Source organism: Stenella coeruleoalba, assembly GCF_951394435.1.
Source record: "Stenella coeruleoalba genome assembly, chromosome: 8".
NCBI lineage: Eukaryota > Metazoa > Chordata > Mammalia > Artiodactyla > Delphinidae > Stenella > Stenella coeruleoalba.
Window position 1 is genome coordinate 26,767,016 of NC_137154.1, and position 24,609 is coordinate 26,791,624.

Below are 24,609 nucleotides of genomic sequence, written 5' to 3' on the forward strand. Positions count from 1 at the left end.
AAAATGTATGTCTTATTAAAGTTGGTTTGTTCAAATCAGGATCTAAACAAGGTTTATGCATTGCATTTGGTTGATATGATTCTTCAATCTCTTTTCATTTGTAACATTTCTCCCTCCTCTTTATTTTGTGCCATGTCATTTAACATGTAACATGTTTCTCTCCCTTCCTGCATTTCTCACAAACTAGAAATTAGATCTAAAGATTTGATTTCATTCAGTGTTTATGACGAGAATGCTTTATAGATGGTCCTATGTTTATAATTCCTGTGGAGTCATATAAGGAGAAACAATTTCTGATTGTCTTAGTGACATATTAATATGTATCAGTGGTATAGGTGATATCAGTCAGATTCATCTAAGTTTCCCATCACTCTTTGATCTAATAATGACAGACATTACCTGGACAAACATTACCTGGATCCATTATTTCATTATGGTTTGCACTATGGTAATTTGCTAATTCTTTTATTCCATCTACATGTATTAGCTATGATTCTTCTATGAAGAAGAATTTTCTCTCATCATCTATATGGTTATCCTGAATTATAACCCATTTAGGAAAGCAGGAAAAGTACATTTATTATTTTTCAGAACAGTAAGTTGGTGCCCTAGCAAGTAACAAAGGTGAATTATGAAATAATGAAGTTATAAAATTTTATTTTAGTATTAGGTACTCGTGGATTTTTATATGTTTAATGTTTCAATCCTTTACTTTTTTTATGTTCAGAGTGCCCCATCTTTGGCCAGTGGAATCGTCTTCAAGTTGGTTCCTATGTCCTTTTGACATGCCCCACTTGTCTCTGATAACTTCCTGTTTTCAGGCATGACAAGATGTCACATGTTCATGGAACATTTTGGCCCCAGGCCTGAAAGCTATAGAGATTTTAAAACATTAAAAATATTAACAAGCTCTTCTTCAACAGTTGAAATTTTTACATCCTTCTTTTTTCTCCTTAAACTTATTTCCACTCCATTTCTTTTTTTTTTTTAAATTGAAGTATAGATGATTTACAATATTGTGTTAATTTCAGGTGTACAGCAAAGTGATTTGGTTATACATATACATGTATATGTCTATATTCTTTTTAAAATTCTTTTCCATTATAGTTTATTACAAGATATTGAATATAGTTCCCTGTGCTATACAGTAAATCCTTGATGTTTTATCTATCTACTCCATTTCTTATCTTTTATGCTTGAAAGTCTTTAATTGGCTAGTCTAAGATACAATAACAATAAATTTTTTAAATGTCCTATGACCATAAGGTTGTAAGTATTGGAAAATTTCCCTAGGATTTAATTTTTATTATAATTATTTTTAGTATACACTTATTCAAAGTAGCTTGGATATAGTGCCATTTTTGATATTCTTTAAATACAAAAAGTAAAACTTATTGGAAATACATATATTAATGATATAGGTTAGTGGGGAGCACTTATAATTTCTTTATTAAAGGAATAGTGGAGTTGTCTCTTGGTTTGAGGCCCTGGAACGGGCATAAAAGGAATGCCTTTCTTTTGGAAAAAGGCAGAATGGAGACTTTCCAAGGACAAATTATAGTTGGGACAGGCAGCCTCTTGGGCAGATGCCTTTTAGGAAAGCATATATCTGGAAGCCAAGGGTCTGGAAATTGATTTACTTAAAACTATTCACACTTGCATGCCCCTTGCAAAGTCTCCATGTACTGTTGGTCATTCGTACTCAGTGCCCTGACTTTGAAGACCATCAAGCCTCTCCTCTTTAATAGCTGACACTTGGTATCTACTGTGTTGCAAGTACATCAACTTTATGAAGTGGCTACCATTCTTTTCTTTTTTTTTTAAGTTTTCCCAAGCAATTTATTGACATTTTTCTTGAGAATTTTCAAAGAAATAATAGAAAAATCAAGCAAAATATTTTTTCTTTACAAAATATTTTTCTGTACATGGTTAACAGTAAAATTATGAACCAGGAAACTTGTGTGACAGATCTTGCTTCTCTCCTTTCTACCTTCTTTTCCCACTTTCTACGTGCCTCTATTTATTCATTCTTTCCCCAAGTGGTTTCATGCAATCCTTTCCAGTTGAAGAAAGAAATAGAACTGATAAAACTCATTTGCACCAAGGTACTAGTGAATTAAAGTATTCAATATTCTTCTTCGAAAATTTGTACTGCAAAAGAAACAGGCACTAAGGAATATTGAAACTCCTGACAGCATAATTCTTTAAATATGCAAATAAATTTCTCCCACAGTTTGCTTTTACTATCTGAAGTGGCTACCATTCTTTACCCCATTTTACAAATGATGGAACCTGATGCACAAAGAGGTTATATGACTTGTCCAAAGTGTCACAGCCAGTGAATGGGCAGCAGGGTTTTAAACCCAGACACTCTGGCTCTAGTGTCCAGGCTCATAACCACTGTGAACTTGAATGCTTTTTTAAAAAACCAGGGGAAGAGCAGATCTATTAGAATAGAACTCGTATTCATGTCAAATTGTTAACGGATGGGAAGCAAAGAAAAATAGTGGTTTTTCAGTGTGTCAGTGAATAAACTCTACACGTGTTAACAAAACATAAGGCAGTGGCTTTTTCTGTACTCTACTAAAATACCATAGTATTTAACTTAGTCAAATTAAAATTAACACATTTTTATTTCTTTAATTTCTAATTAACAATTAGTTCTCATTTAATTAGTAATGTGCCACAATGTTATCTGAAAACCTACTGTAGTCTGCGTATTCTACTCAACCTGTTAATACATTCTACTTTTAGTGAGGATGACACTGTTTTTAAAGTAACCTTACAGAAGAAATATTGCACTTAATAATGGTAATGATTTCACACTTAACATAACTCATTCCACCTAAAAGCATCCAGAAGGTGTTTTATGTGAAAAAAAAAAACTATAACCATCACTAAAATGATTACCTCTTTTGGTGAAGATTGGGATTGTAATCATTCATTAAGTGAAAAGTAAAGCTATTGCTATATTTCAAGAGATATTTTTGAGTAGTTCAGTGCAAATTTTTTTATTTTGTAATAATTGGATTATATAATAAACACACCAGGATACTCAAGGGATTTCGTTCTGCAAGGTGATCTACTCTCTAATCATATGATTTTCCTTGCTATGCGCAGTTGGATTTTTTCACTTATAACCATTCCCCAATTAAGAAGAACCTGATCTATGAGAACTGAGCAGGCAATGGTTGTTGTGCAAGCCTCAGCCCTCCTGTTGTGAGACTTAAAGGGGGAGGGAGACTGTGAAGGGCAACAGCCCTTTAGTCTCCAGTTGGAAGACCAGAGGAGTGCTGGGCAGAGAAAAGTACCTTCTCTTGTTAAACTATGTAGAAAGAGATACCTTTTCTTACTTTGATAGTGATTCAGATTCACCTAACATTTAATGGATGTCTACCATGTGGCAAGCACTATGCTAAACACTTTCACATTCACAGTTTTGTTTATTTAATCCTCATAACCATGCGGATAACTGGTTTTGCAAATGAGAGGACCGAAGCTCAGAAAGGTTATAAGATTCAAGGTCACATAGCTAGAAAGTGGCAGAGAAAGACATGATCTTGTGTGTTATTGATATGTAATACTTGTGAGTATGAGTTATATTATAGTTCTTTTATTCTTCCATAAGCTTAACTAGCAGCAAGTCTAGCATTAGACCCTATGAGCTTCCTGTGTTGTAGATTATCTAAGGAGTTAATCATAGTTCAAGAAGGTAGTCCTTCAGGTGCCCTCTCCCAGATGAGGAGACTGTTGGCCAGTTTGTCTCTTTTTGCTGCTGGTGCTTTTGGTGTTACTATGGTTGCCATAGCTCCTTACTGACCCACATCAACACTACTGATCCCATTGCCTTCCATCATCTGACTGGCTCTACTGGTCCATGCTTTGGGAAAGTCTTTCTGGCTCTAGTTCTAGCTCAGCCTGCAGGCTGACCTGGTCTTTGAAAGAGGGGTATCAGCGTTCTCCATAGAAACAAAACCAACAGGATGTATGTGTGTGTATATATAAATGCACACACATTAATTAATATATAATTATACATACATTAATAATATATTAATATACATTATATACATATGTATATGTACATGTGTGTGTGTGTATATATACACACACACGCGCGCACACACACACACACACACATATATATATATATGGAGAGAGAGAGAGATTGATGGATTGATTGATTTACCTTAAGGAATTGTCTTATGTGATTGGGGAAGATTGGTGAGCCTAAAAGGACCCAAAGACCCAAATTACCGGACTCTCAATTCAGTTTAGATTCCCAGCCATCCTAGTGTTCTTTCCATTTCTTAAGTCTAAGCCAATGTCATATATTTTAGGTTTTTGAAAGCAACTTAGTTCGAGGAATATCAGGAGTTTCAGGATTAGGTTCAACTGCAAACAACAAAGACCCAAATTAACATTGTTTTGCACAGCTAGAAATTTATTTCTAATGTAAAAGTCTGGAGGTAGGTAGTCTAGAGTTGGTATGGTACTCCATGTTGTCAGAGATTCAAACTGCTTCCATCTTCCCTGGGGCATGGTTTTCATTCCTAGCATCATATCAAAGATAAAGATGACCTGTCTAGTGCCAGCCTTCATGTTTTCATTCTAGGTAGCAGAAAGGAGAGAAAAGAAAGATGAACTCACCTGCATAGATTGTTTCCACTAATATTTGCTTGGCCAGGCTTGTTTTATATGGCTTTACCAAGTCGTAAGGAAGACTAGAAAATAGTCTTTATTTTGGGCAGCCATATGCCTCAGTTAAAAATCAGGGATTCTGGTATCATAGAAGAAAGAAGGAATGGATAGAATGGATGTTGGCAGACAGCTGTCTCTACCACAGAGAATTTATACAAGTATTAGAAGATATTAATATATGGACAAATTAGGACATTGAAATTTTGTTGCATTTGATACATTCTTAACAAAGCAGCCAAAATTATCTTTTTTTTAAAGTCATATAACTCCCCTGTTCCGAACATTCCATGGACTCTCTAATTCACTTAAAGTCCTGACAGTGTCCTAAAGGCCCTATGTTATTTCCACCCCCTCACCCCCATTGTCTTTCTAACCTCATCACAACTACAATTTCTTCTTTTTCACCTATTCATCTACTTGTGCTGTTCCTCACATCTGCCAGATATACCCCACCTTACGGCCTTCTTACTCTTTCCTGGGTATTGGATGGCTACTTTCCTTGACTCTTTCAAGTCTTTGCCCAGATATTACCACCTCAGTGAAGCCTATGCTGACAAATCTATTTAAAATTGCAATTCCCTCCACCTTCATATTCCCAAACTATCCTTCCTAATCAGTCTTTTTCCATAGCATTTATCATTTAACCTCTTACGACGTACTGATATCTTATGTTAATTATTTATCATCTGCCTCCACTAGAACGTAAGCTCCACAAAGCACGATATTTTCTGCTTTGTTAACTGAAAAAATTCTGAGTGCCTAGAACAATAACAAGTACATTGTAGGTGCTCAAGAAATAACCTGTGGATGAATGAATGCGTTTATTTCAGAATATCAGAAAAAATGTAAAGTAGCATTTTTTATTACCTTACAAGTAATATATCCTTCCCTTAGTTGTGATATGTCATGTTACCTTGGGACTCCTCCTTACCTTAGTGGGGTACTCAGACCTGAGACTTTGCAGCTATTTGTATCAGCGTGTGAATGGGGTGATTATACCCTGGAAAGAACCCTATGACATTCATTGATACCATTTCTTATGAACATATTGTTTTGGTCTTAAGAAATTTTAGGTTGTCTGTGTGCATTATTCAAGATGTCTAGGTTACAAATAGAATCCCAACTCAAACTAGCTTAAACAAACAAAAAGGAATCTGCTGACTCACATACCCAGGAAACTCAAGAGATGTGGTTGTTTTTAATAGCAAAGTTCAGGGATTCAAATGTTGTCATCAGGAATCTCTCACTTTTTAATTTCTCTCCATCTCTTTTTCTTTCATCTGTTTTTGCTTCATTCTCAATGGTAGAAGTTTACATTGTTCTTAAAGCTAGCAATTCTAAAGAACAGAGCACTACTTTGTCTTCTCCATCTAAACTCTGATTCCCCCCTGTGTCTGGGGAAGGTATTTTGATTGTCTAGCTTTGGATATATTCACTTCCAGGAAAGCATGGCCACATAATTCCCAACAGAATCAAGGGGAAGGTAGCTTCCAAAAAAGCAAGGAGAAAGGGCAAAAAAAAAAAAAAGCATTGTGCTGCACTTTTCAATAACATATGCCTCATGTTAAGTTTGTATAATTAGTGATGTTTTAGCAAATAGCAAAAATTAAAATACTTTGCAACAAATTATCATTTTTTTCTTAAATAGAATTGTACTTATCAAAGACTTAGATTCATAGTTTTGTCTTCCTTTAGGCTCTCATCTCTGTTCATTTCTAATGAGATTTCACATTTAGCAGCGGGTACATGCTCTAGAACATGATGAGAAGTAAATTGTGATTAATGCCCAGCCTCAGTTAATAACCCAGGAGGATTTTACATTTTAAATTAAATAACATTCTTCCTCATTTTAAGCTGACAATGACAGAAGATCACAGAGCAGCGCTTTCTCAGTCTCCTTTGTCACCCTTGACTAAAGCCACGGAGGTATCACAACGAAGCAACCCTGAAGACACCTTCAATGGGGATACCGTTCACCCAATTTACAAATATATTTCGAATGATTTACCAAGGTAAGAATATTATTTCAGCAGCTTAAACTGAATTCTGAAGGGGATAAAAGTGCTTAAAGAAGGTTGTCTATGTAAATGCTCAATATTTAGTAGAGATTATGTCACACATAACTTGGAGATGTGATGGTTGTTGCCTGGGTTACAGCCCTTCCATTTTTTTTTTTTTTCTATTTTATGGGAAGAAAAAAGATAGATGATGCAATAAACATAAATTATTCCTAGAGTCTGACTTGTGGACAGGTGGGATAGTGATAATAACAGGAATGGCAAGGCAGATGATATTTGCTATATACCACTCACCATGCTGAGTGCTTAACCTGCATTATATTTATTTAGTACTCAAAACAACTCTGGGAGGAATGTAAGGCAGACAGTATTTTAGACATCTCCATTTTATATATGAGGAAACAAAGACCTAGAGAGGTTCATTAAGATCACACAGCTGCTAGGTAGAGAAGGTACAGTTTGAACCCGAATGTATCTAACTCCACAGCCAAAACTCAACTATTATGTTCTACTGCACTTCTCAGAAATATAAAGCAGAGGAGACAAGAGGTATTTTTCCTGTGTTTCTTCTCTATTAAAAAGTGAAAGAACAAAAAAGTGTCTGTCAGGTATTGACTATTGGCTGGCTAAACGTGATGCCATAGTTTTTACGTTAAAAAGAAAATGTGAACTATAAAAGCATTGAAGAAACTATTCTTAAATTAGGGATTGTGTTAATCTCCTTACAGAAGTGCTAGGTCATATTTATATCTTGGAACAGATTGATTTTTTTTATATGTCACTAAGTTTTAGGTGAAAGTGAAATCTAGACTTCAGCTAACCTTTGCTTTGCCTTATTCCTCTGAGCTATGAGTGCATATTAGCAACATATGAGATAATTGACACAGCGTGCTAGCTATATGGCTAGATAATTTTTAGAAAATCATTACCCAGTGGTTATATTGTAGAGACATAGTTTTCTCATGATAGTTCCTCCCAATTGACAGTGGAAAAAACATTGGTTCCTCCCAATAAGACAATGGAAAAAAAATTTCTAAATAGAATTTTTAAGTAGTCCTTTATACAAATGCCAATGCTAATATAATGTGTATTTGCACATTTTTTATTGCTTTTAGAATTTATTTTTACCAATTTTCCTTTTCAAAATAGTACTACATTCACTTTTTATTCTATCTTTTGTAAAACTGTAATTTTATTTATTCAGTTTCTTTCTGCTTTTTTCTCATATTCCTTCTTAGATTCTGAGTCTCTAACTCTGGTTTTATTTGCCCTTTTTTTAACACGTCAGTCTTTTATTTTCATGTGACACTTTTCCTACCACCTGGTTTTTATAGTTTGTTTAAATGTGCTTCTTCTATTTCTTTGTCTGGATCCTAACTTCTTTTCTGTCACTATTGTCTGTTACCATCAACTTTGATTATGGTATACCTAGAAAATCAAGTAACCCTCTCTGGGCAATTGAATAGAAAGTCAGAGACAATGCCCAGAGGTCTTTTACTTTCATGAAAAAGAAAATGATGAGTTTCAACCTGAAATTGGTCAAGTTCATAAAGGCTAATGGTAATCTAAGATCCATTGGTATTAATATGATCATCAGTGAGAGGCAATTTTCTCTATGAGTAAAGACATTTTCCCCCTGATTGAGGTTAAAACTTCTCTTGTCTCATCCTTTTTTTCCTTGCCACCTTTCTTCCGCCATCTTTGTGATCTTTTTATGAGAAATAATTATTAAAATATAGTCAATTTGTTATTCCTTTACTTATATTACAGAGATTGTGCTTTTCTTCACTAATTAACACATTGTACATGTACAAATTCTGTCCACATATATTAAATCCATTCTTTGCAACCATGCAGTGATGAGTCACTTTATTCTCATGTTATTATCTGTGGTTTTAATTTACTTTTTATTATATTTATATTATCCTTATTTTCTCTTGTTCTTGTGTTCTTACAGTGTTTTTCCTCTGTCACCTCATGTTACATTTGTATGTAATACAGTAAAAATTGCTGTGCCAGGAGCCTTCCCCCCACAAAAGATAACTAATCACCAACAGTGTGAGTTCAATACCAAAGAAGGTCTGATCCTCCCATTTTATGACTTACCACTAGGAGGCCAGATGACTGGAAAAGTCTAGCTTCATTCCTGTGGCTACTTCAAGGAAACAACATAATGAGAAACTTTTCCTACCCAGCTGTAGTCTGTTGTGTTCTCAGGTGAACTGGAACAGGGTGTTGGCCTTTGAGGCATGAAGCAGAATCAATTATTTATTGATAACAGGTATCTAGGGGTAGTTCTGCTATATTTATAGAAAATTTCTCTAAATGCTGAGGTGGAAGATTTCCAAATTAAAATTGCATTTTAGAACTAACAGAATGTTCTAAACAATTAATATCTTTCTATCCCACATGTAAAATACTTTTTAATAATTTTTAGCTGATGATCATCTAAGAATGTAATTTCATGATTTTCTTTTTGTAAAATATTTATTTATTTGGCTGCACTGGGTCTTAGCGGCAGCATGCGGGATCTTCGTTGTGGCATGTGGGATCTTTAGTTGTGGTTTGTGGGATCTTTTAGTTGCAGCATGTGGGATCTTTAGTTGTGGGACGCAGGATCTCTAATTGCAGCACTTGGGATCTATTTCCCTGACTAGGGATTGAACCCAGGCCCCCTGCATTGGGATTGCGGAGTCTTAGCCACTGGACTACCAGGGAAGTCCCTCATGATTTTCTTTTGTTTTCTTTTCCTTTCTTTCCTTTTTTTTTACATCTTTATTGGAGTACAGTTGCTTTACAATGTTGTGTTAATTTCTGCTGTAAAACAAAGTGAATCAGCTGTATGTATTCTTTTTTTTTTTTTTTGCGGTACGCGGGCCTCTCACTGTTGTGGCCTCTCCCGTTGCGGAGCACAGGCTCCGGACATGCAGGCTCAGCGGCCATGGCTCACGGGCCCAGCCGCTCCGCGGCATGTGGGATCTTCCCGGACTGGGGCATGAACCCGTGTCCCCTGCATCGGTAGGCGGACTCTCAACCACTGCGCCACCAGGGAAGCCCTGTATGTATTCTTAATAGAATGTTATATTGCTTTTTTTATCCTGCTTGCAGCTGAGTGTAATAACAACTCTTTTAGTTCCCTGAGGGGACAAATTATTTTTAGTACATTACATTAGGACTTAAATCAGTTTTAAAAGTGAATTGCCAACAACTTCTTATAGATTATCTGGGTTGCTTTTTCACAGACAAATCTTGCTTTCAAGGAGACTAACAGTGCCTAATCTATTCATTCATTTTTTATGTCATTTTAGTTATCTTGGCTATTCTGAATTGGAATCAGTCAGACTATTTTTGAAATATAAACATTTGGTTATGTCGCCTTTTCTAGGGACAGTTTAAGTTTAGTAATCTCATCATTCCAAAGATGAGCTGTCAGTTCCCACCATGGGATGAGCAGCAGAACGAAGTGAGGGGAACACTGCCCAGTGGTTAATGAAGCAAGACAATGCTTTCACTGTTTTCAACATCCATTGACCAACAAATTACACTTTTCATAATTCATAACTTTTTCTCAGATTTTTCCTTCAAGCCATAAAAAAACTCTACAGATCCAAACATTAATATATTATTTACTTTAAAAAATGTTAAAAGACTATATTGCTTTTTGAAAATTTAAATTTCCTCTGGAAAATCCTTATATAATATTTATAACCTCCCCTGACTTTAGATTTAAGATGTACTTTATTTTTATTCCTTTGCACTTTTGCACAAGCAGAAGTAGTATTCTTTTTTTCCTTTGGGTAGGATGATTTATGCCCTGATCCTACACTCAGATGGGTCCTTTACAAATTTTATAAATTGTGCTTCTTGTTTAGATTTCCTTCTACAAAAGCGAGCAAGTTCAATTTAACAGACATTGAATATCTCCTTTACAGTATATGTGTAATTTGAACAGATATATTAGTTACTATTCAGTCGTCGAATTACAAATAAAAATTCGACTTATGTGTTACAAAATAACTGAAAATTGCTCTGCAATCAAGGTATCTTTACCAATATTTCCAGGTCAAACTAGAATTATATTTTCTTCTGGCGTTCAGAATAAAATTGGGGGGAAATTGTTCACATATATTATTACCACTTCTATTATTCACTTTCCATGATGTTTAAATCACACTTTATCTAGCAATTGTAGAAAGTTATTTATATCTTTAGAGGTTATTTCTTTCATCAAATTGGAGGAAAGGTAGGATGACGATTAGTGAAATCTTTGTGCACTCCAGATTTTATACAAGTTTCCATGCACCAAACGTATGTGGGTTTATTTCTTTTATCTGCTATCAGTATTTTAAGCTGGTGATTTATTATTGAATGTACTTAGGGTCATTTTCCTTCATGTTTACATTTTCTTATTTGTATTTATTCCAATTAGAGAGTTTAATTACCATTAAAATGGTAATAGGATAAAGACAAGTTTTAAAAATGACAATATTAAAAAAAACCCATAACTCTTCAGGAAGGTTTAAATGCCATGAGAATATAAAGCGAGAAATATATGCTTGTCAAATATACAGTATAAATAAATAATTTAGATGAAAATGGTTGACTACATTTAACAAAGAGACTACCAAATAATGAGGGGCTAAAGAGTGGTTGTTAGATTTGATGTACTTCATTGTATATTGTAAGTAATTGCTATCCATAAAAATTCTATGGCTTCTGTATAAGAAAAAGAGACATTTTGACAGACAACACTGGTATGAAGCGACAGCAAGCACAAATCCTTGGCAACTGTCATTATCCTGATGTTGAATTCACATCCAAACTGTGTGATAACTTAGACCTGCATGCTTGTTATTGAGCCATGATCTGTCAAAGTAGCCACACTTCCTACTTATGAATAGAATTATTAGCCACGTGCAGATTTCTGCCATAGAAATCTAAACTCACCAAGGATGCTTTGTGTTTCAAAAAACGGGGAAAAGCCTCCATGTCATTGTATGCTTATGCTGAAATTTCTGGTGACATGTTCCTGATTAAGTAAAAGTCAAATTTTTAAAAAATAGTTTATATTTTAGCCCTTCATAAAATTAATTCAAAACTAGTAAAGGTTTTGAATAAAATTAAAAGTAAAGCAAATGTAATTAGAAATCTAATTGTATAAGTTAGGCTACTATTAACAGAGAGTAACAGGAAACACAACTGAAAGTGACTTTAAAAGTGAACAGTTCACTGTCTCATGTAATAGGAACTTCAGAAGCAGGGCAATTCTAGGGTTAAATTCAGTGGTTCTGCTGGGTTATCAAATTCAGTGGTTCTGCTGGGTTATCAAAATCTATTTCCAATAACTGACAATAAACTAACTCAGAAGTGATGTAGCTGATGCGTTTTTTCTTTTTTTTTTTTTTTTTTTTTTTGGTGGTACGTGGGCCTCTCATTGTTGTGGCTCTCCCTTTGCGGAGCACAGGCTCTGGATGCGCAGGCTCAGCGGCAATGGCTCACGGGCCCAGCCGCTCCGCAGCATGTGGGATCTTCCTGGACGGGGGCACGAACCCGTGTCCCCTGCATCGGCAGGCAGACTCTCAACCACTGCACCACCAGGGAAGCCCAGCTGATGCTTTTTAAAAGAAATATACCAGAACATTTACATCCAGATGAATACCCTCCCCCCTTGAAAATATCTACTTTAGGAAGTAGTAATTTATTCTAATAACAATGCCACTTCTCAAAGCACTTTCTTCAGTTCCTCTTTGGATTTGCCATCAGAAACTGTGGTACATTCTTTAAAATAGTTTCAGTATTTAATGATGACAAAATTTAATCTTAAGTAGTTGCATTTGAATTTTCCAGAAAATAAAATATCTGGATCTAAATTTGGTGTAAAAATGGATAGTCAAGAGTGCATAATTGTATAGCTAGTGTGGTAGGCAGAAATCTAATCTGGTCCCCAAGATTTCCACCCCCTGGTATATATGCCTGTATAATTCCCTCCTCTTGAGTGTGGGTGGGATTGTGAATATGATAGGATGTCACTCCCATGATTAGGTTACATTATATGGCAAAGGAGATTTTTGCAGATGTAGTTAAGGCATATAATCAGTTGTCTTTGAGTTAATCAAATGGGAGATTATCCTGGGTGAGCTTGACCTAATCAGATCTACTCTTTTTTTTTTTTATTTTTAACATCTTTATTGGAGTATAATTGCTTTACAAGGGTGTGTTAGTTTCTGCTGTATAACAAAGTGAATCAGCTATACATATACATATATCCCCATATCCAGATCTACTCTTTAAGTGAGAGTTTGGAGATCAGAGACAGAAAAGTCAGAAAGGTGAGTTCCCCTGGCTTCAAAGAAGATGAGAGTAACTATGAGTTCTTTAGCTATAAGGAACTAAATTCTGGCAAAAACTAAATGAGCTTGGAAGAAGACCCTGAGCATCAGATGAGACAGCAGCCCCAGCTGACACCTTGATTTCAGCCTTATGAGATCCCGAGCAGAGGTTCCTGCTAAACTTTGCCCAAACTTCTGACCCACGGAAACTGTGCTATAATAAATAGGTGTTGTTTTAAGCCACTAAGTTTGTGGTGATTTGTTGCACAGCAATAGAAAACTAATATAGGTAGATAGATAAGAAATATTTCTTAAGAAGATGTATTTCTAAAACAGTGTGATTGATGTTCTTGTATCAACCTAATATAGTGGCTTTTAGATTTCAGGCTAGAAAAGGATGCTTTTTACCAGTGGTAAAAATGATTTTTACCAGGGGTAGAAGAGTAAGTAATACAATGATGATTGGAATATTTGATGGAAATTGAGGGTCTAGCATTTTAGATGGTAGGAAGGGATCAGTATGATATAGTGATTTCAGCTATCAAACCTACCAGGGCAGATGTGAACGTACAGGAAGTAAGAACATTTTTATACAAGAAGGTAGCATAGAAGTCTTACTGAAGAGGGAACTTCTTGAAATCTGTGTATATGTGAATTACAGATATAATGAAAGATTCACAGTAGAGACTTATCATAGACTTCAGGACAAGACAATAAGATGGACATAGAAAGCTTAAAAAGAAGATCTGTGTTATAAATTTAGCCCAGGTTCTAGAATGTGGTAGAAAGCCTCAACAGTAACTGAAGACAAAGTGAGGTTATTTTATGGATAAAAGATCATTTCCTAAAACAGTTTGTTTAGAAATCCACATGGAATTCCTGGTTAAGAATTAACAAAGTCCAAGAAAACTGCATACAACTTATCAAAATTTATAAAAGACAGCTGTAACAAAATGTAGATCTTAAAAGAAATTATAATATAAAATTTATGTAATTAGAAATTCTTTAGAAACACAGAGAGGACAGGGTGCAAAGCCTCAGACCCATGCAAGCAGAATTTTGGAGCTGAGTTCCTTGCATAAAACCAGGAGCTGTGAAAGGTAGATGCACCTATCCATGAAAAATGGAATAAAAAAGTATTGCTCACCAGCCAGAGGAAACAGCAATAAATGGATATGATACGGTCTAAGATTCTTGCATTGTCTGAAAGTAATGTTAGTCATTTATGTTAAACTTTAGTAAGACAAGAGTGTATATTGTAATATCTAATGTTTCCACTAAAAATAAGGTTAAACAAAGTGTGGCATACAACCTAATAGAAGGGAAAAATGTAACAATTTTTTTAAGTATTATTTAATCCAAGAGAAAATAAGAAAGGAATGAAAAGGAACATAAAACAAGAAAAATAGAAAACAAAGCATAAGCATGAAGGTAAATTCTCAAAGGACAAAGACTGTCCTGGTGAAGGAGATAACCTTGTGAATATATATTAAATGTAAACAAACTAAATTCTCAAAAGGCAAAAACTGTCTTTGAAAGGAGGATAACTATGTAAAGATGTATATAAATCTGGAGGAGGAGGGAAATTCACTTTAATAAATCTGAATGTCATGGGATTTTTAGGAGATTTTTGCAGAGGGGGCGAGAAGGGTCTTTTAAAATAAAAAGGGGAGGAGAAACAAGAGAAAGAAAGAAAAATAGGGAGACTACAATTGTGGTGACTTAAATACCATCTAGATATTAGAGCTTTATTGGATCAAGAGCACTACTGGCTCACTGCTGCTAATGTAGAGCTACCTCCTTGCCCACCTCCCCATTACTTTCCTGTATTTTAAGTTTCAGTTCCATTGTAGTAGCCATCTGTTTTCCTGAACTTTTCTGAATAGGAACTTCGATTTTCTAACTAATGGAAAATAAGGAAATTTTAGGGTTAATGGGAATAATATTATAGGACGATAGTTAAGTATAGATATTGTGGAGCCAGACTACTTGGATTTGATTCCTCTCTCTGACACCTGCCTGCTGTGTGACCTTTGACAAGTTCTGTAAGCCCTCAGTTTACTCATCTGTAAAAGGAAAAATATAGGACTGTTGTAAGGATTAAATGTAAATATAAGTAAAATGCTTAGAACAGTGACTGTCACAATAAGTGCTTTGTAGTCATTAACTGTTAGTATTGTTACTATTATTGTCATTATGAGGGGTATGATATACTATTTATTCCTTATCTAGCCTGTGGACTGGGTTAGTGTCCCTGTAACTGAGTGGGTAAGGGCTAAAAGGGCTGATGAAACTATTCAATGAAGACTTTCTGGGACTCTGCCTACAACTTCACCTGCTTCAGTGTCCAGGTGACTTAGTATAAAATAGAGTTAGAGAGATGTCTCTTCTTCCCACCTCTGTACTGAACTGTTCTGGCATTCCAAGCACTGGAATCTTGGGGAATACTACAAGGCAGCACCTCCATGTGGATCTCATTGCTCTTGTGATGGCCAGTGGCAGCAGTGAGGTAGTAAGATGAAACAGCTATGACTCTCACCAACAGATTTTTATAGGGACTTAGGAGGCAATTTTAGGAATTTATAGTGCACTACCTTAGGGACTCAGAAATAAATGGGGAGGATTTTGAAGGGGGAATAAAGTCCTGTATTATGGGGACTTCCCTGGTGGCGCAGTGGTTAAGAATCCGCCTGCCAATGCAGGGGACACGAGTTTGAGCCCTGGTCTGGGAAGATCCCACAGGCCACGGGGCAGTTAAGCCTGTGTGCCACAACTACTGAGCCTGCATGCCATAATTACTGAAGCCCATGCACCTAGAGCCCATGCTCCTCAACAAGAGAAGCCACTGCAATGAGAAGCTCACGCACTGAAATGAAGAGTAGCCCCCGCTCGCTGCAACTAGAGAAAGCCTGCGTGCAGCAACAAAGACCCAATGCAGCCAAAAAAAAAAAAAAAAGTCCTGTATTACTATGATGGGATAATCATGCTGGCAGCTGTTTGCTCACTCTAAAGGTTGGCATCAAGGAGGACAATCCTATCTTGCAACCCATATCCCTTTGTGCCAACATTGACAACAAACTACTGTGCCAGATGGTCCAGAGACTGGGCTTAAAATCACAATGTTACATTCTCAATTTCTGTACAATTAGAAGTGAATGGCTACCCTATCAAACTACCACTGGCATTTTTCACAGAATTAGAACAAAAAATTTCACAATTTGTATGGAAACACAAAAGACCCCGAATAGCCAAAGCAATCTTGAGAAAGAAAAACGGAGCTGGAGGAATCAGGCTCCCTGACTTCAGACTATACTACAAAGCTACAGTAAGCAAGACAGTATGGTACTGGCACAAAAACAGAAATATAGATCAATGGAAGAGGATAGAAAGCCCAGAGATAAACCCACACACATATGGTCACCTTATCTTTGATAAAGGAGGCAAGAATATACAATGGAGAAAAGACAGCCTCTTCAATAAGTGGTGCTGGGAAAACTGGACAGCTACATGTAAAAGAATGAAATTAGAACACTCCCTAACACCATACACCAAAGTAAACACAAAATGGATTAAAGACCTAAATGTAAGGCCAGACACCATCAAACTCTTAGAGGAAAACATAGGCAAAACACTCCATGACATAAATCACAGCAAGATCCTTTTTGACCCACCTCCTAGAGAAATGGAAGTAAAAACAAAAATAAACAAATGGGACCTAATGAAACTTAAAAGCTTTTACACAGCAAAGGAAACCATAAACAAGACGAAAAGACAACCCTCAGAATGGGAGAAAGTATTTGCAAATGAAGCAACTGACAAAGGATTCATCTCCAAAACATACAAGCAACTCATGCAGCTCAATATCAAAAAAACAAACAACCCAATCCGAAAATGGGCAGAAGACCTAAATAGACATTTCTTCAAAGAAGATATACAGATTGCCAACAAACACATGAAAGAATGCTCAACCTAATTAATCATTAGAGAAATGCAAATCAAAACTACAATAAGGTATCACCTCACACCAATCAGAATGGCCGTCATCAAAAAATCTACAAACAATAAATGCTGGAGAGGGTGTGGAGAAAAGGGAACCCTCTTGCACTGTTGGTGGGAATGTAAATTGATACAGCCACTATGGAGAACAGTATGGAGGTTCCTTAAAAAACTAAAAATAGAACTATACAACCTTTAGTTCCTTAAAAAACTAAAAATAGAACTAATACAACCCAGCAATCCCACTACTGGGCATATACCCTGAGAAGACCATAATTCAAAAAGAGACATGTACCGCAATGTTCATTGCAGCTCTATTTACAATAGCCAGGAGACAGAAGCAACCTAAGTGTCCATCGACAGATGAATGGATAAAGAAGATGTGGCACATATATACAATGGAATATTACTCAGCCATAAAAAGAAACAAAATTGAGTTATTTGTAGTGAGGTGGATGGACCTAGAGACTGTCATACAGAGTGAAGTAAGTCAGAAAGAGAAAAACAAATACCGTATGCTAACACATATATATGGAATCTAAAAAAGAAAGAAAATTGTCAGAAGAACCTAGGGGCCAGACAGGAATAAAGATGCAGACCTACGAGAGAATGGACTTGAGGATAAGGGGAGGGGGAAGGGTAAGCTAGGACAAAGTGAGAGAGTGGCATGGACATATATATACTACCAAATGCAAAATAGATAGCTAGTGGGAAGCAGCCGCATAGCACAGAGAGATCAGCTCGGTGCTTTGTGACCTCCTAGAGGGGTGGGATAGGGAGGGTAGCAGGGAGAGAGTTGCAAGAGGGAAGAGATATGGGGACATATATATATGTATATGTATAACTGATTCACTTTGTTATAAAGCAGAAACTGACACACCATTGTAAAGCAATTATACTCTAATAAAGATGTTTTAAAAAAAAAGTGAATGGCTAAAATTAAAATAACCAGAAGTATCAAAACAGCCTTTGAGTAGTGGGTTTTTTTTTAACATTTTATCTTTTTAATATAAAATAAACTTGCCTGGAAACAGATCGTTAAACACATCTGGTAGTAATTTAAATTGTGTGATATGTTTAGTGAGGACTTTTTCAATCAATTAAATTTATAGTATCTCTGCTTATCTCAGTATAGGCCATGCAAGTTCCCTGCCAATTACATTTCCTTTTTTGGGAGGCATCTGAGACCCATCTTACTCTAACTCCTCTGTACCTTATTATCCTGCTGTCCTATCCATAGTTTTTTGGCCACTGATGGGTACTTTCCCATCCAGACGTTTGCCAGTGGCTTATGAAGTTGTCCAGCTTGAGAGTTCTATCCAACAGGGGTGTCCTATATTGGGTAGTGATGAAATTAAACTTTCAGGGGAATTGAATGTATCATACAGAGAGAGTCTGCAGAAAGTCATGTGGTATAGAAATGGGAAGATACATAGAGGAAGTTAGCAGAAGCCATGAGGAAAGAGGAGGAGAACAGAGATAGGTTAGGCAATAAAATGTACAAAGAGGAAGCAGATAGACACAGAAGGAGAGATGAGGTTATTAAGTCAAAAAATGGTCTAGAGTTGTTCTTAAGTCACTAGTATATCCTAGAGAGCAATAAATGGTCTTCTAATTCTCTTTGTGCTCTTCTAGAGTGGTTTTATCTCCTTTCTTAACTTTCTGTGTATCCTGTTATAAGCTCTATCACTTGAAACCCAAGTGCCTGTTTATTCCTTGCAAACTGAATGATCCTAACACCCTCATTTCCAGCATTAATTTAACAAACCATGTGTGTGAATTTAATTCCCACGTAGGACAAGTTAGCTTTGCCAAGTTCTGTGATCCTCCTCTCATGCACACAATGACTAGGAAACACATCAGTTGTTACAAGAAAGAACAGTTCCACAGTGTGTAAGAACTAGTGCACACCTGTCTTCAGTGTTGATAAAATAAATCAAAGCTGAAGACTAGGGACTTTCCTGGTGGCGCAGTGGTTAAGAATGTGCCTGCCAATGCAGGGGACACAGGTTCGATCCCCGGTCTGGGGAGATCCCACATGCCGCGGAGCAACTAAGCCTGTGCACCACAACTACTGAACCTGCGTTCTAGAGCCCGCGAGCCACAACTACTGAAGCCTGCACTCCTAGAACCCGTGCTCCGGAACAAGAGAAGCCACCGTGATGAGAAGCCCGCACACTGCAACGAAGAGTAGCCCCTGCTCGCCGCAACTAGAAAAAGCCCACGCGCAGCAACGAAGACCCAATGCCACCAAAAAAAAAAAAAAAAAAAAAAGCTGAAGACTAAAGATGGTGAAACAGTAGTTACTTTTTAACATGAAAAACTACCCTTTCTCCCCTTTTACATATAAATTACTAGAGAAAAATAAGTAATAAATACATATATGATAGAAGCATATAGTTTAATTCTTTTTACCATTTACCAGGTAAATCTCATATAATTTATTTTCCTAACCCTACCAGAATCATGTGGAGTTGGGAGGGGTAGGGATGGATAGTTTCTCAAAAGGATGCAAGTTCTGTTACCATAATACAGGGGAAAGATATTCCAGCAGACAAAAATAATAGATAACCCTTATACAACTCAGTTGGAAAAAAAGCAAAATATGCTTGACAAAAATATTACATTCCAGTAAAATCTGTAAAGACCATATAGCAATCTGAAAAATTGTTGTAAAACAGTGTTAAGTAAAAAAGGCAAAGTATTAAGATGAAGGTATGATGTGGTTGAAGCTTTGGAATATGCAAAAATTAATAACCTTTTTGCATTGTGATAGTAGAATAATGGATTATTACATAAAATCATTAGTATATTTGTAAAAATATTTGACAGTAAACAAAATGCATTCATTAAAAAAGAAAGACACCTCATTCTGCATTTAGTAGAGAATTCCTTTTCTTTCTTTACATGAGAATTTGCTTTCCAAGTAACTGTGTATGGGCACTGGGAGCTGATTATGAGATTTGCAGATCTTTCCTCCTGGCTTTACTGCTCTTCCCCCAGGTTGAAGAGCTTGGTGACCATTTGCAGCTCTGTTGCTGTTGCTGCAGAAACACCACCACTGTGACATGACTGCTGCCATATACCACCACTCCCCACTGCCATCAGGTAGTTTGCAGGGAGGTCCCACCTCAGCCAGAGCTGAAGTCCAGTGATCCATTCAAGATGCTGTTTGCCACAGTTATGAACCTGGGTGGATCCTCAGAATGTAGGGAAGGCCATTTCTCTCCTCAGTGCTATGCACAGTCCAGGGCAGACTGGGATAGAAACATGTGATGACAACAACAACAAAATACAACTGCTTGGATCCCAGTGTTTGAGCTCCACTGACCCGCTGTGTCAACTCTCATCCACATGCAACCATTTACCCTGTGGCACATAACTACCTTCCATTTTTCAGAGGAAATAATAAACCATTTTACACCCTTGTGGACATAAAGAAGACAGGCCAGATGAAATAATTATGATTATAATGAAATGTGTGCATGAGAAAAATTTGGAGTAGGGGTTGTTCGTGCCAAGCTTTCCACACTAAGCATGTGTTATTTTGTAATTGTGTGGGTGGGGAGGTTACATTATATTACTTATAAGGACTATTGAGGAACTAGCAAATTGGAAAGAGTCAGGTATGGTTGGTATAAAAATAGCCCCAATTACAGTAATACATGGAAACTAACTATCCCCTATGGCTGATCCTCTACCCAACAGCTCAATATTCTCAAATATGTTTAAGCTTGTTTCATTTTATCATGCCAGCAATTCTACATTTTCCATCTTTCTGACTTGGTATTTGCATAGATTTACATATCATCCCAGGTCATGTGGTCCCCTGTTAAAGTATTTAGTTCATCTAAATACTGCTCTTTCAGCTTAAATACCAGGTAGGGTAATCAACTATCCCAATTTGTCTGAGACTAAGGGAATTTTTGAGATATGTGGCTTTAGTGCCAAAGCCAGGACAGTCCTGAGCAAACCAGGATGAGTTATCACCCAATCCCAGGTCTGCTGTAAAGACTTTACCAACTTTATTCCAACGCACAAAAGTTTGCCTTCAAGGAATTCTTTTTGCACTTAAGGTTAATATACACCCAGTTCTAAGCAGTTTATTTAACATACATTCTCTCTTTATTAGGGGATAGTTTGCAAGTTTCTTGAGGGTAGGAGCCACATCTCTTTAATTTTTATATTTACTAATACTTAACAGAGTGCTAGTGTTTAATAAATCAATGTAAGAATTTTAAAATGTTACTTAACATTGCTTCAAGCATTACACAATTTTTCTTCATTAGTTTCATTAAGTGATTAAATTTAATGGTTATGAATGTGGGTTTTATTTTAGGACATCTTGCTGTTCAGTTTCCCACCAAGTCAACTACTGATTATGTGAGCATGGGCAAGTTAATTAGCCTCTCTGAGCCACAACTTTTTAAATCTGTAAAATGGGGATAAAAATAATACCCACCTCCCAGGGATATTGTAAGGCTTAAGCAAAATACTGTGTAAGTGTGTAATGTTTTGTCTAGCACATAGCACACAACTAGTTATTATGTGGTAGCTGTTAATAAGTGATCACACATCAATTCACTATATTCTTCCCTGCATTGTTTCTTTCAGAGAGTTTATGTCATCCCAGGCAAAAGCAGTTATTAAACCTACTGAAGATTATTTGCAGCCTCAGTTTGGCCCCAACAGACTTTTACATTCAGCGGCAGCATCAGAAGGGTCAGGACTTCAAGATTGCTCCACACATCAAACAGCATCAGATCATAGCCATGATGAAATATCAGACCCAGATAGCTACAAATCAAACAGTAAAAACAATTCTTTTTTTATATCAGCATCCAAGAGAAACAGACCTGTCAGTGCTCCAGTGGGTCAACTGAGGTAATCAAAGCTGTTCTCTGTTCTTTTTAACTGACTGTTGAAGCTTTTTCCTTTGAGAAGAATTTATAATGACTCAGTTGACTATTTCAAACATTAAAATGTAACACATCTCTAGAGTTTTGTTTCTGCTTTTGTTTTGTTTACTCTTTTCTTTGAAAGCACCTGAGTAGAATGTTGCTAATTACACTTGGGGAGAACATGAGATACACTTGAACGCGGATAATATGAAACTCTGAAAGGAATATTTGAAGCAGAATCAGGCTAAGACCATGAAATACCTTGGTTTACCAGATATTTGTGTAAAAGTAGAAATGCATACTTTTGATATTTAACCAATATTTGAAATAAAATGAAATTGAAATGAACTTTAAAACCATTTTGTGTATGTTTTCACATCAAGATTGTTATCATAAACTGTTAAGTTTATGGATAGAAGAAAATGTAGATAAAAATAAAAATTAAACTAAGAAACTGATATTCACATTATTTTCATATGTTCAAATAGGTGGATATATCGTGGTTTTAATTTATCTCACATTTTTACTTTAAAATGTTTACTTTGCTGCTGTGGCATTAGGAGTTACCAGGGTTAGCTAGAGAACTCTTAAGTAAAAAGTATGACATGTTAGTCATTTACATGTACTTTTGCTGAGAAAAATAATACAGATTGAAACTGGTTTTGACTGAAAACAAAACTTAGAAATCTTCTCTTACTGCCCCCAAGCAATTTGAAATGAAAGCAATAAAATTGACTTCAGAATGAAAAGTTTAGTATGATGTATTTGAATTTCAAATCTTTAAAAAAAAATCAAAGAACTTTGATAAACATGAAAACTTAAGGGAAAATCTAGGCCATTTACTATTTCATGATGATAAGACCGTATTACTATTTTTTTTGCTTTCTGTTAGAATATAGCATATATATATGTGTATTTTTTAAAAATGAGTGTTGTGATGTTTTATAGTAAAATGATTTAAATGGTTTATTCTGAGATATGTGTTTTACATGAACAGTTTTGGCAAACTTATCATGTATTAAATATTTTTAAATATTTAAGTATATATGGGCAATCTTATCCTATAAAAAGGTGGTTTGGTTTTTTTTTGAGGAATATTTAGGAACAATCGTTAGTGCTTATATCTGTAGAAAATACCCAGGGTAATATTTACTTAAATATTTTTACTAATCAACGTGCACAAATTGTTGTGTGTTTTTTTCTTCAGAGTTGCAGAGTCCTCTTCTTTAAAATTTAAGTTGCACCAGGATTGGCATAGATTGTCTCAAAGATACAAACTTCAACCCAGAGTGATTAGAGTAACAGCTTACAAAAATGGATCTAGAACAGTTTTTGCCAAAGTTACTGTACCAACCATCACCTTGGTAACTGGTGTCCAAAAGTTTTCAGTGATTTATTTCTTCCCTTATTCTCTTTATCTATGAAAAGTGAGAAAGATGACATTTATTGTTTAAAATTTTCTGTATCTGTAAATTGCTTATATGTATATACATAGACCTCACAGGCATTGCATTCCTTTTTTTATCAATATATAAGTAGTATATTTAATTAAACAGATACAATGGCTTTATATCTCTATAGCATTGTTAAAAGGATGGAATGTTCAAGGACTAGAATTTGAGAATCAAATATTCTCAGTGTTGTGATTAACCTATTTGTATATTTTCAACTGCTACAAAATAACCATATTGGCGGAGTTATTGAGTTACTTAACTTGGCAAGTGGCTCAGTGGGTTTCTATTTGATCATTGCGTCTTTTGTTTAGCGGAAATGTGTTACTTTCTTTGTTGTCAATCCCTTTCTCTTACCTCTTGCTTTCTGTTAGTTGCTGGAGGAGTGCACGGAAAAGCTGAATCTGAACATGGCTGCACGACGAGTATTCTTGGCAGACGGCACTGAAGCCCTCGAACCCGAAGACATACCCTGTGAAGCCGATGTTTATGTTTCAACGGGAGAGCCCTTTTTAGATCCATTCAAAAAAATTAAAGGTAAAAAAAAAAAAACCAACAACACCCTACCCCCCCCCCACAGTAAATTGCTTAAGGGGTGCAATTAAAAAATGATTTTCATTCTGTCTTTTTTGCATGGTTTAACAAAACTAATGTTTACGCATTTACAGCTCAGTAAGAGGATAATGTGCTTAATGAAAGAAAAATCCACTGACAGCCACGTTTATTGCCCTTCATTAGCATTGGTGCTTAATTTAATATAGATCTGAATAGACATTAGGGAGCCTGCAGGAGGTTAAATGGTGAAAATATAATAAATTAAATCAGAGATTATTGAATTTACTGTTTAGTTTCTGTGACACTCAACAGACATAATTCATTAGACTTATTCTCTCAGAAAATAGTTCAAAGTTTCAAGTATCATTTATTCATTTACACTCTTGGTCTTTTTTCAGATGGCATTAACATAATTTTGAAAATGTGGCCAGTAATGAACATATAATTCTTATATACATGTGATTTTCCAAATGAAATTTTTCATAAGATAAATGCTACAGCTTGACTTTTAACCTTGAAATGTATATATATTTTACATTTACAAAATATGAATATGTATATTTTAGACACACTTGTAGGTAAGGTCTTTTTTAAAAGTCCATTGTTTCTAACACTTCAGAAATGTGGAGATTTTCTAAAATTAAAAGAAAAATTTTTT

The 24,609-nt window shown here is 35.7% G+C and overlaps 1 protein-coding gene across 1 annotated transcript in view; it reads left to right on the forward strand.

The window, feature by feature from the left end:
* Positions 1-24,609, forward strand: part of DCDC1 (doublecortin domain containing 1) — a 461,265-nt gene that overhangs the window by 14,583 nt on the left and 422,073 nt on the right. Inside the window, 4 exon segments of the mRNA XM_079930692.1 lie at positions 6,556-6,713; positions 21,659-21,928; positions 23,153-23,309; positions 23,771-23,933. Coding sequence (XP_079786818.1) covers positions 6,562-6,713; positions 21,659-21,928; positions 23,153-23,309; positions 23,771-23,933 — 742 coding nt within the window. The 5' untranslated portion in view covers positions 6,556-6,561.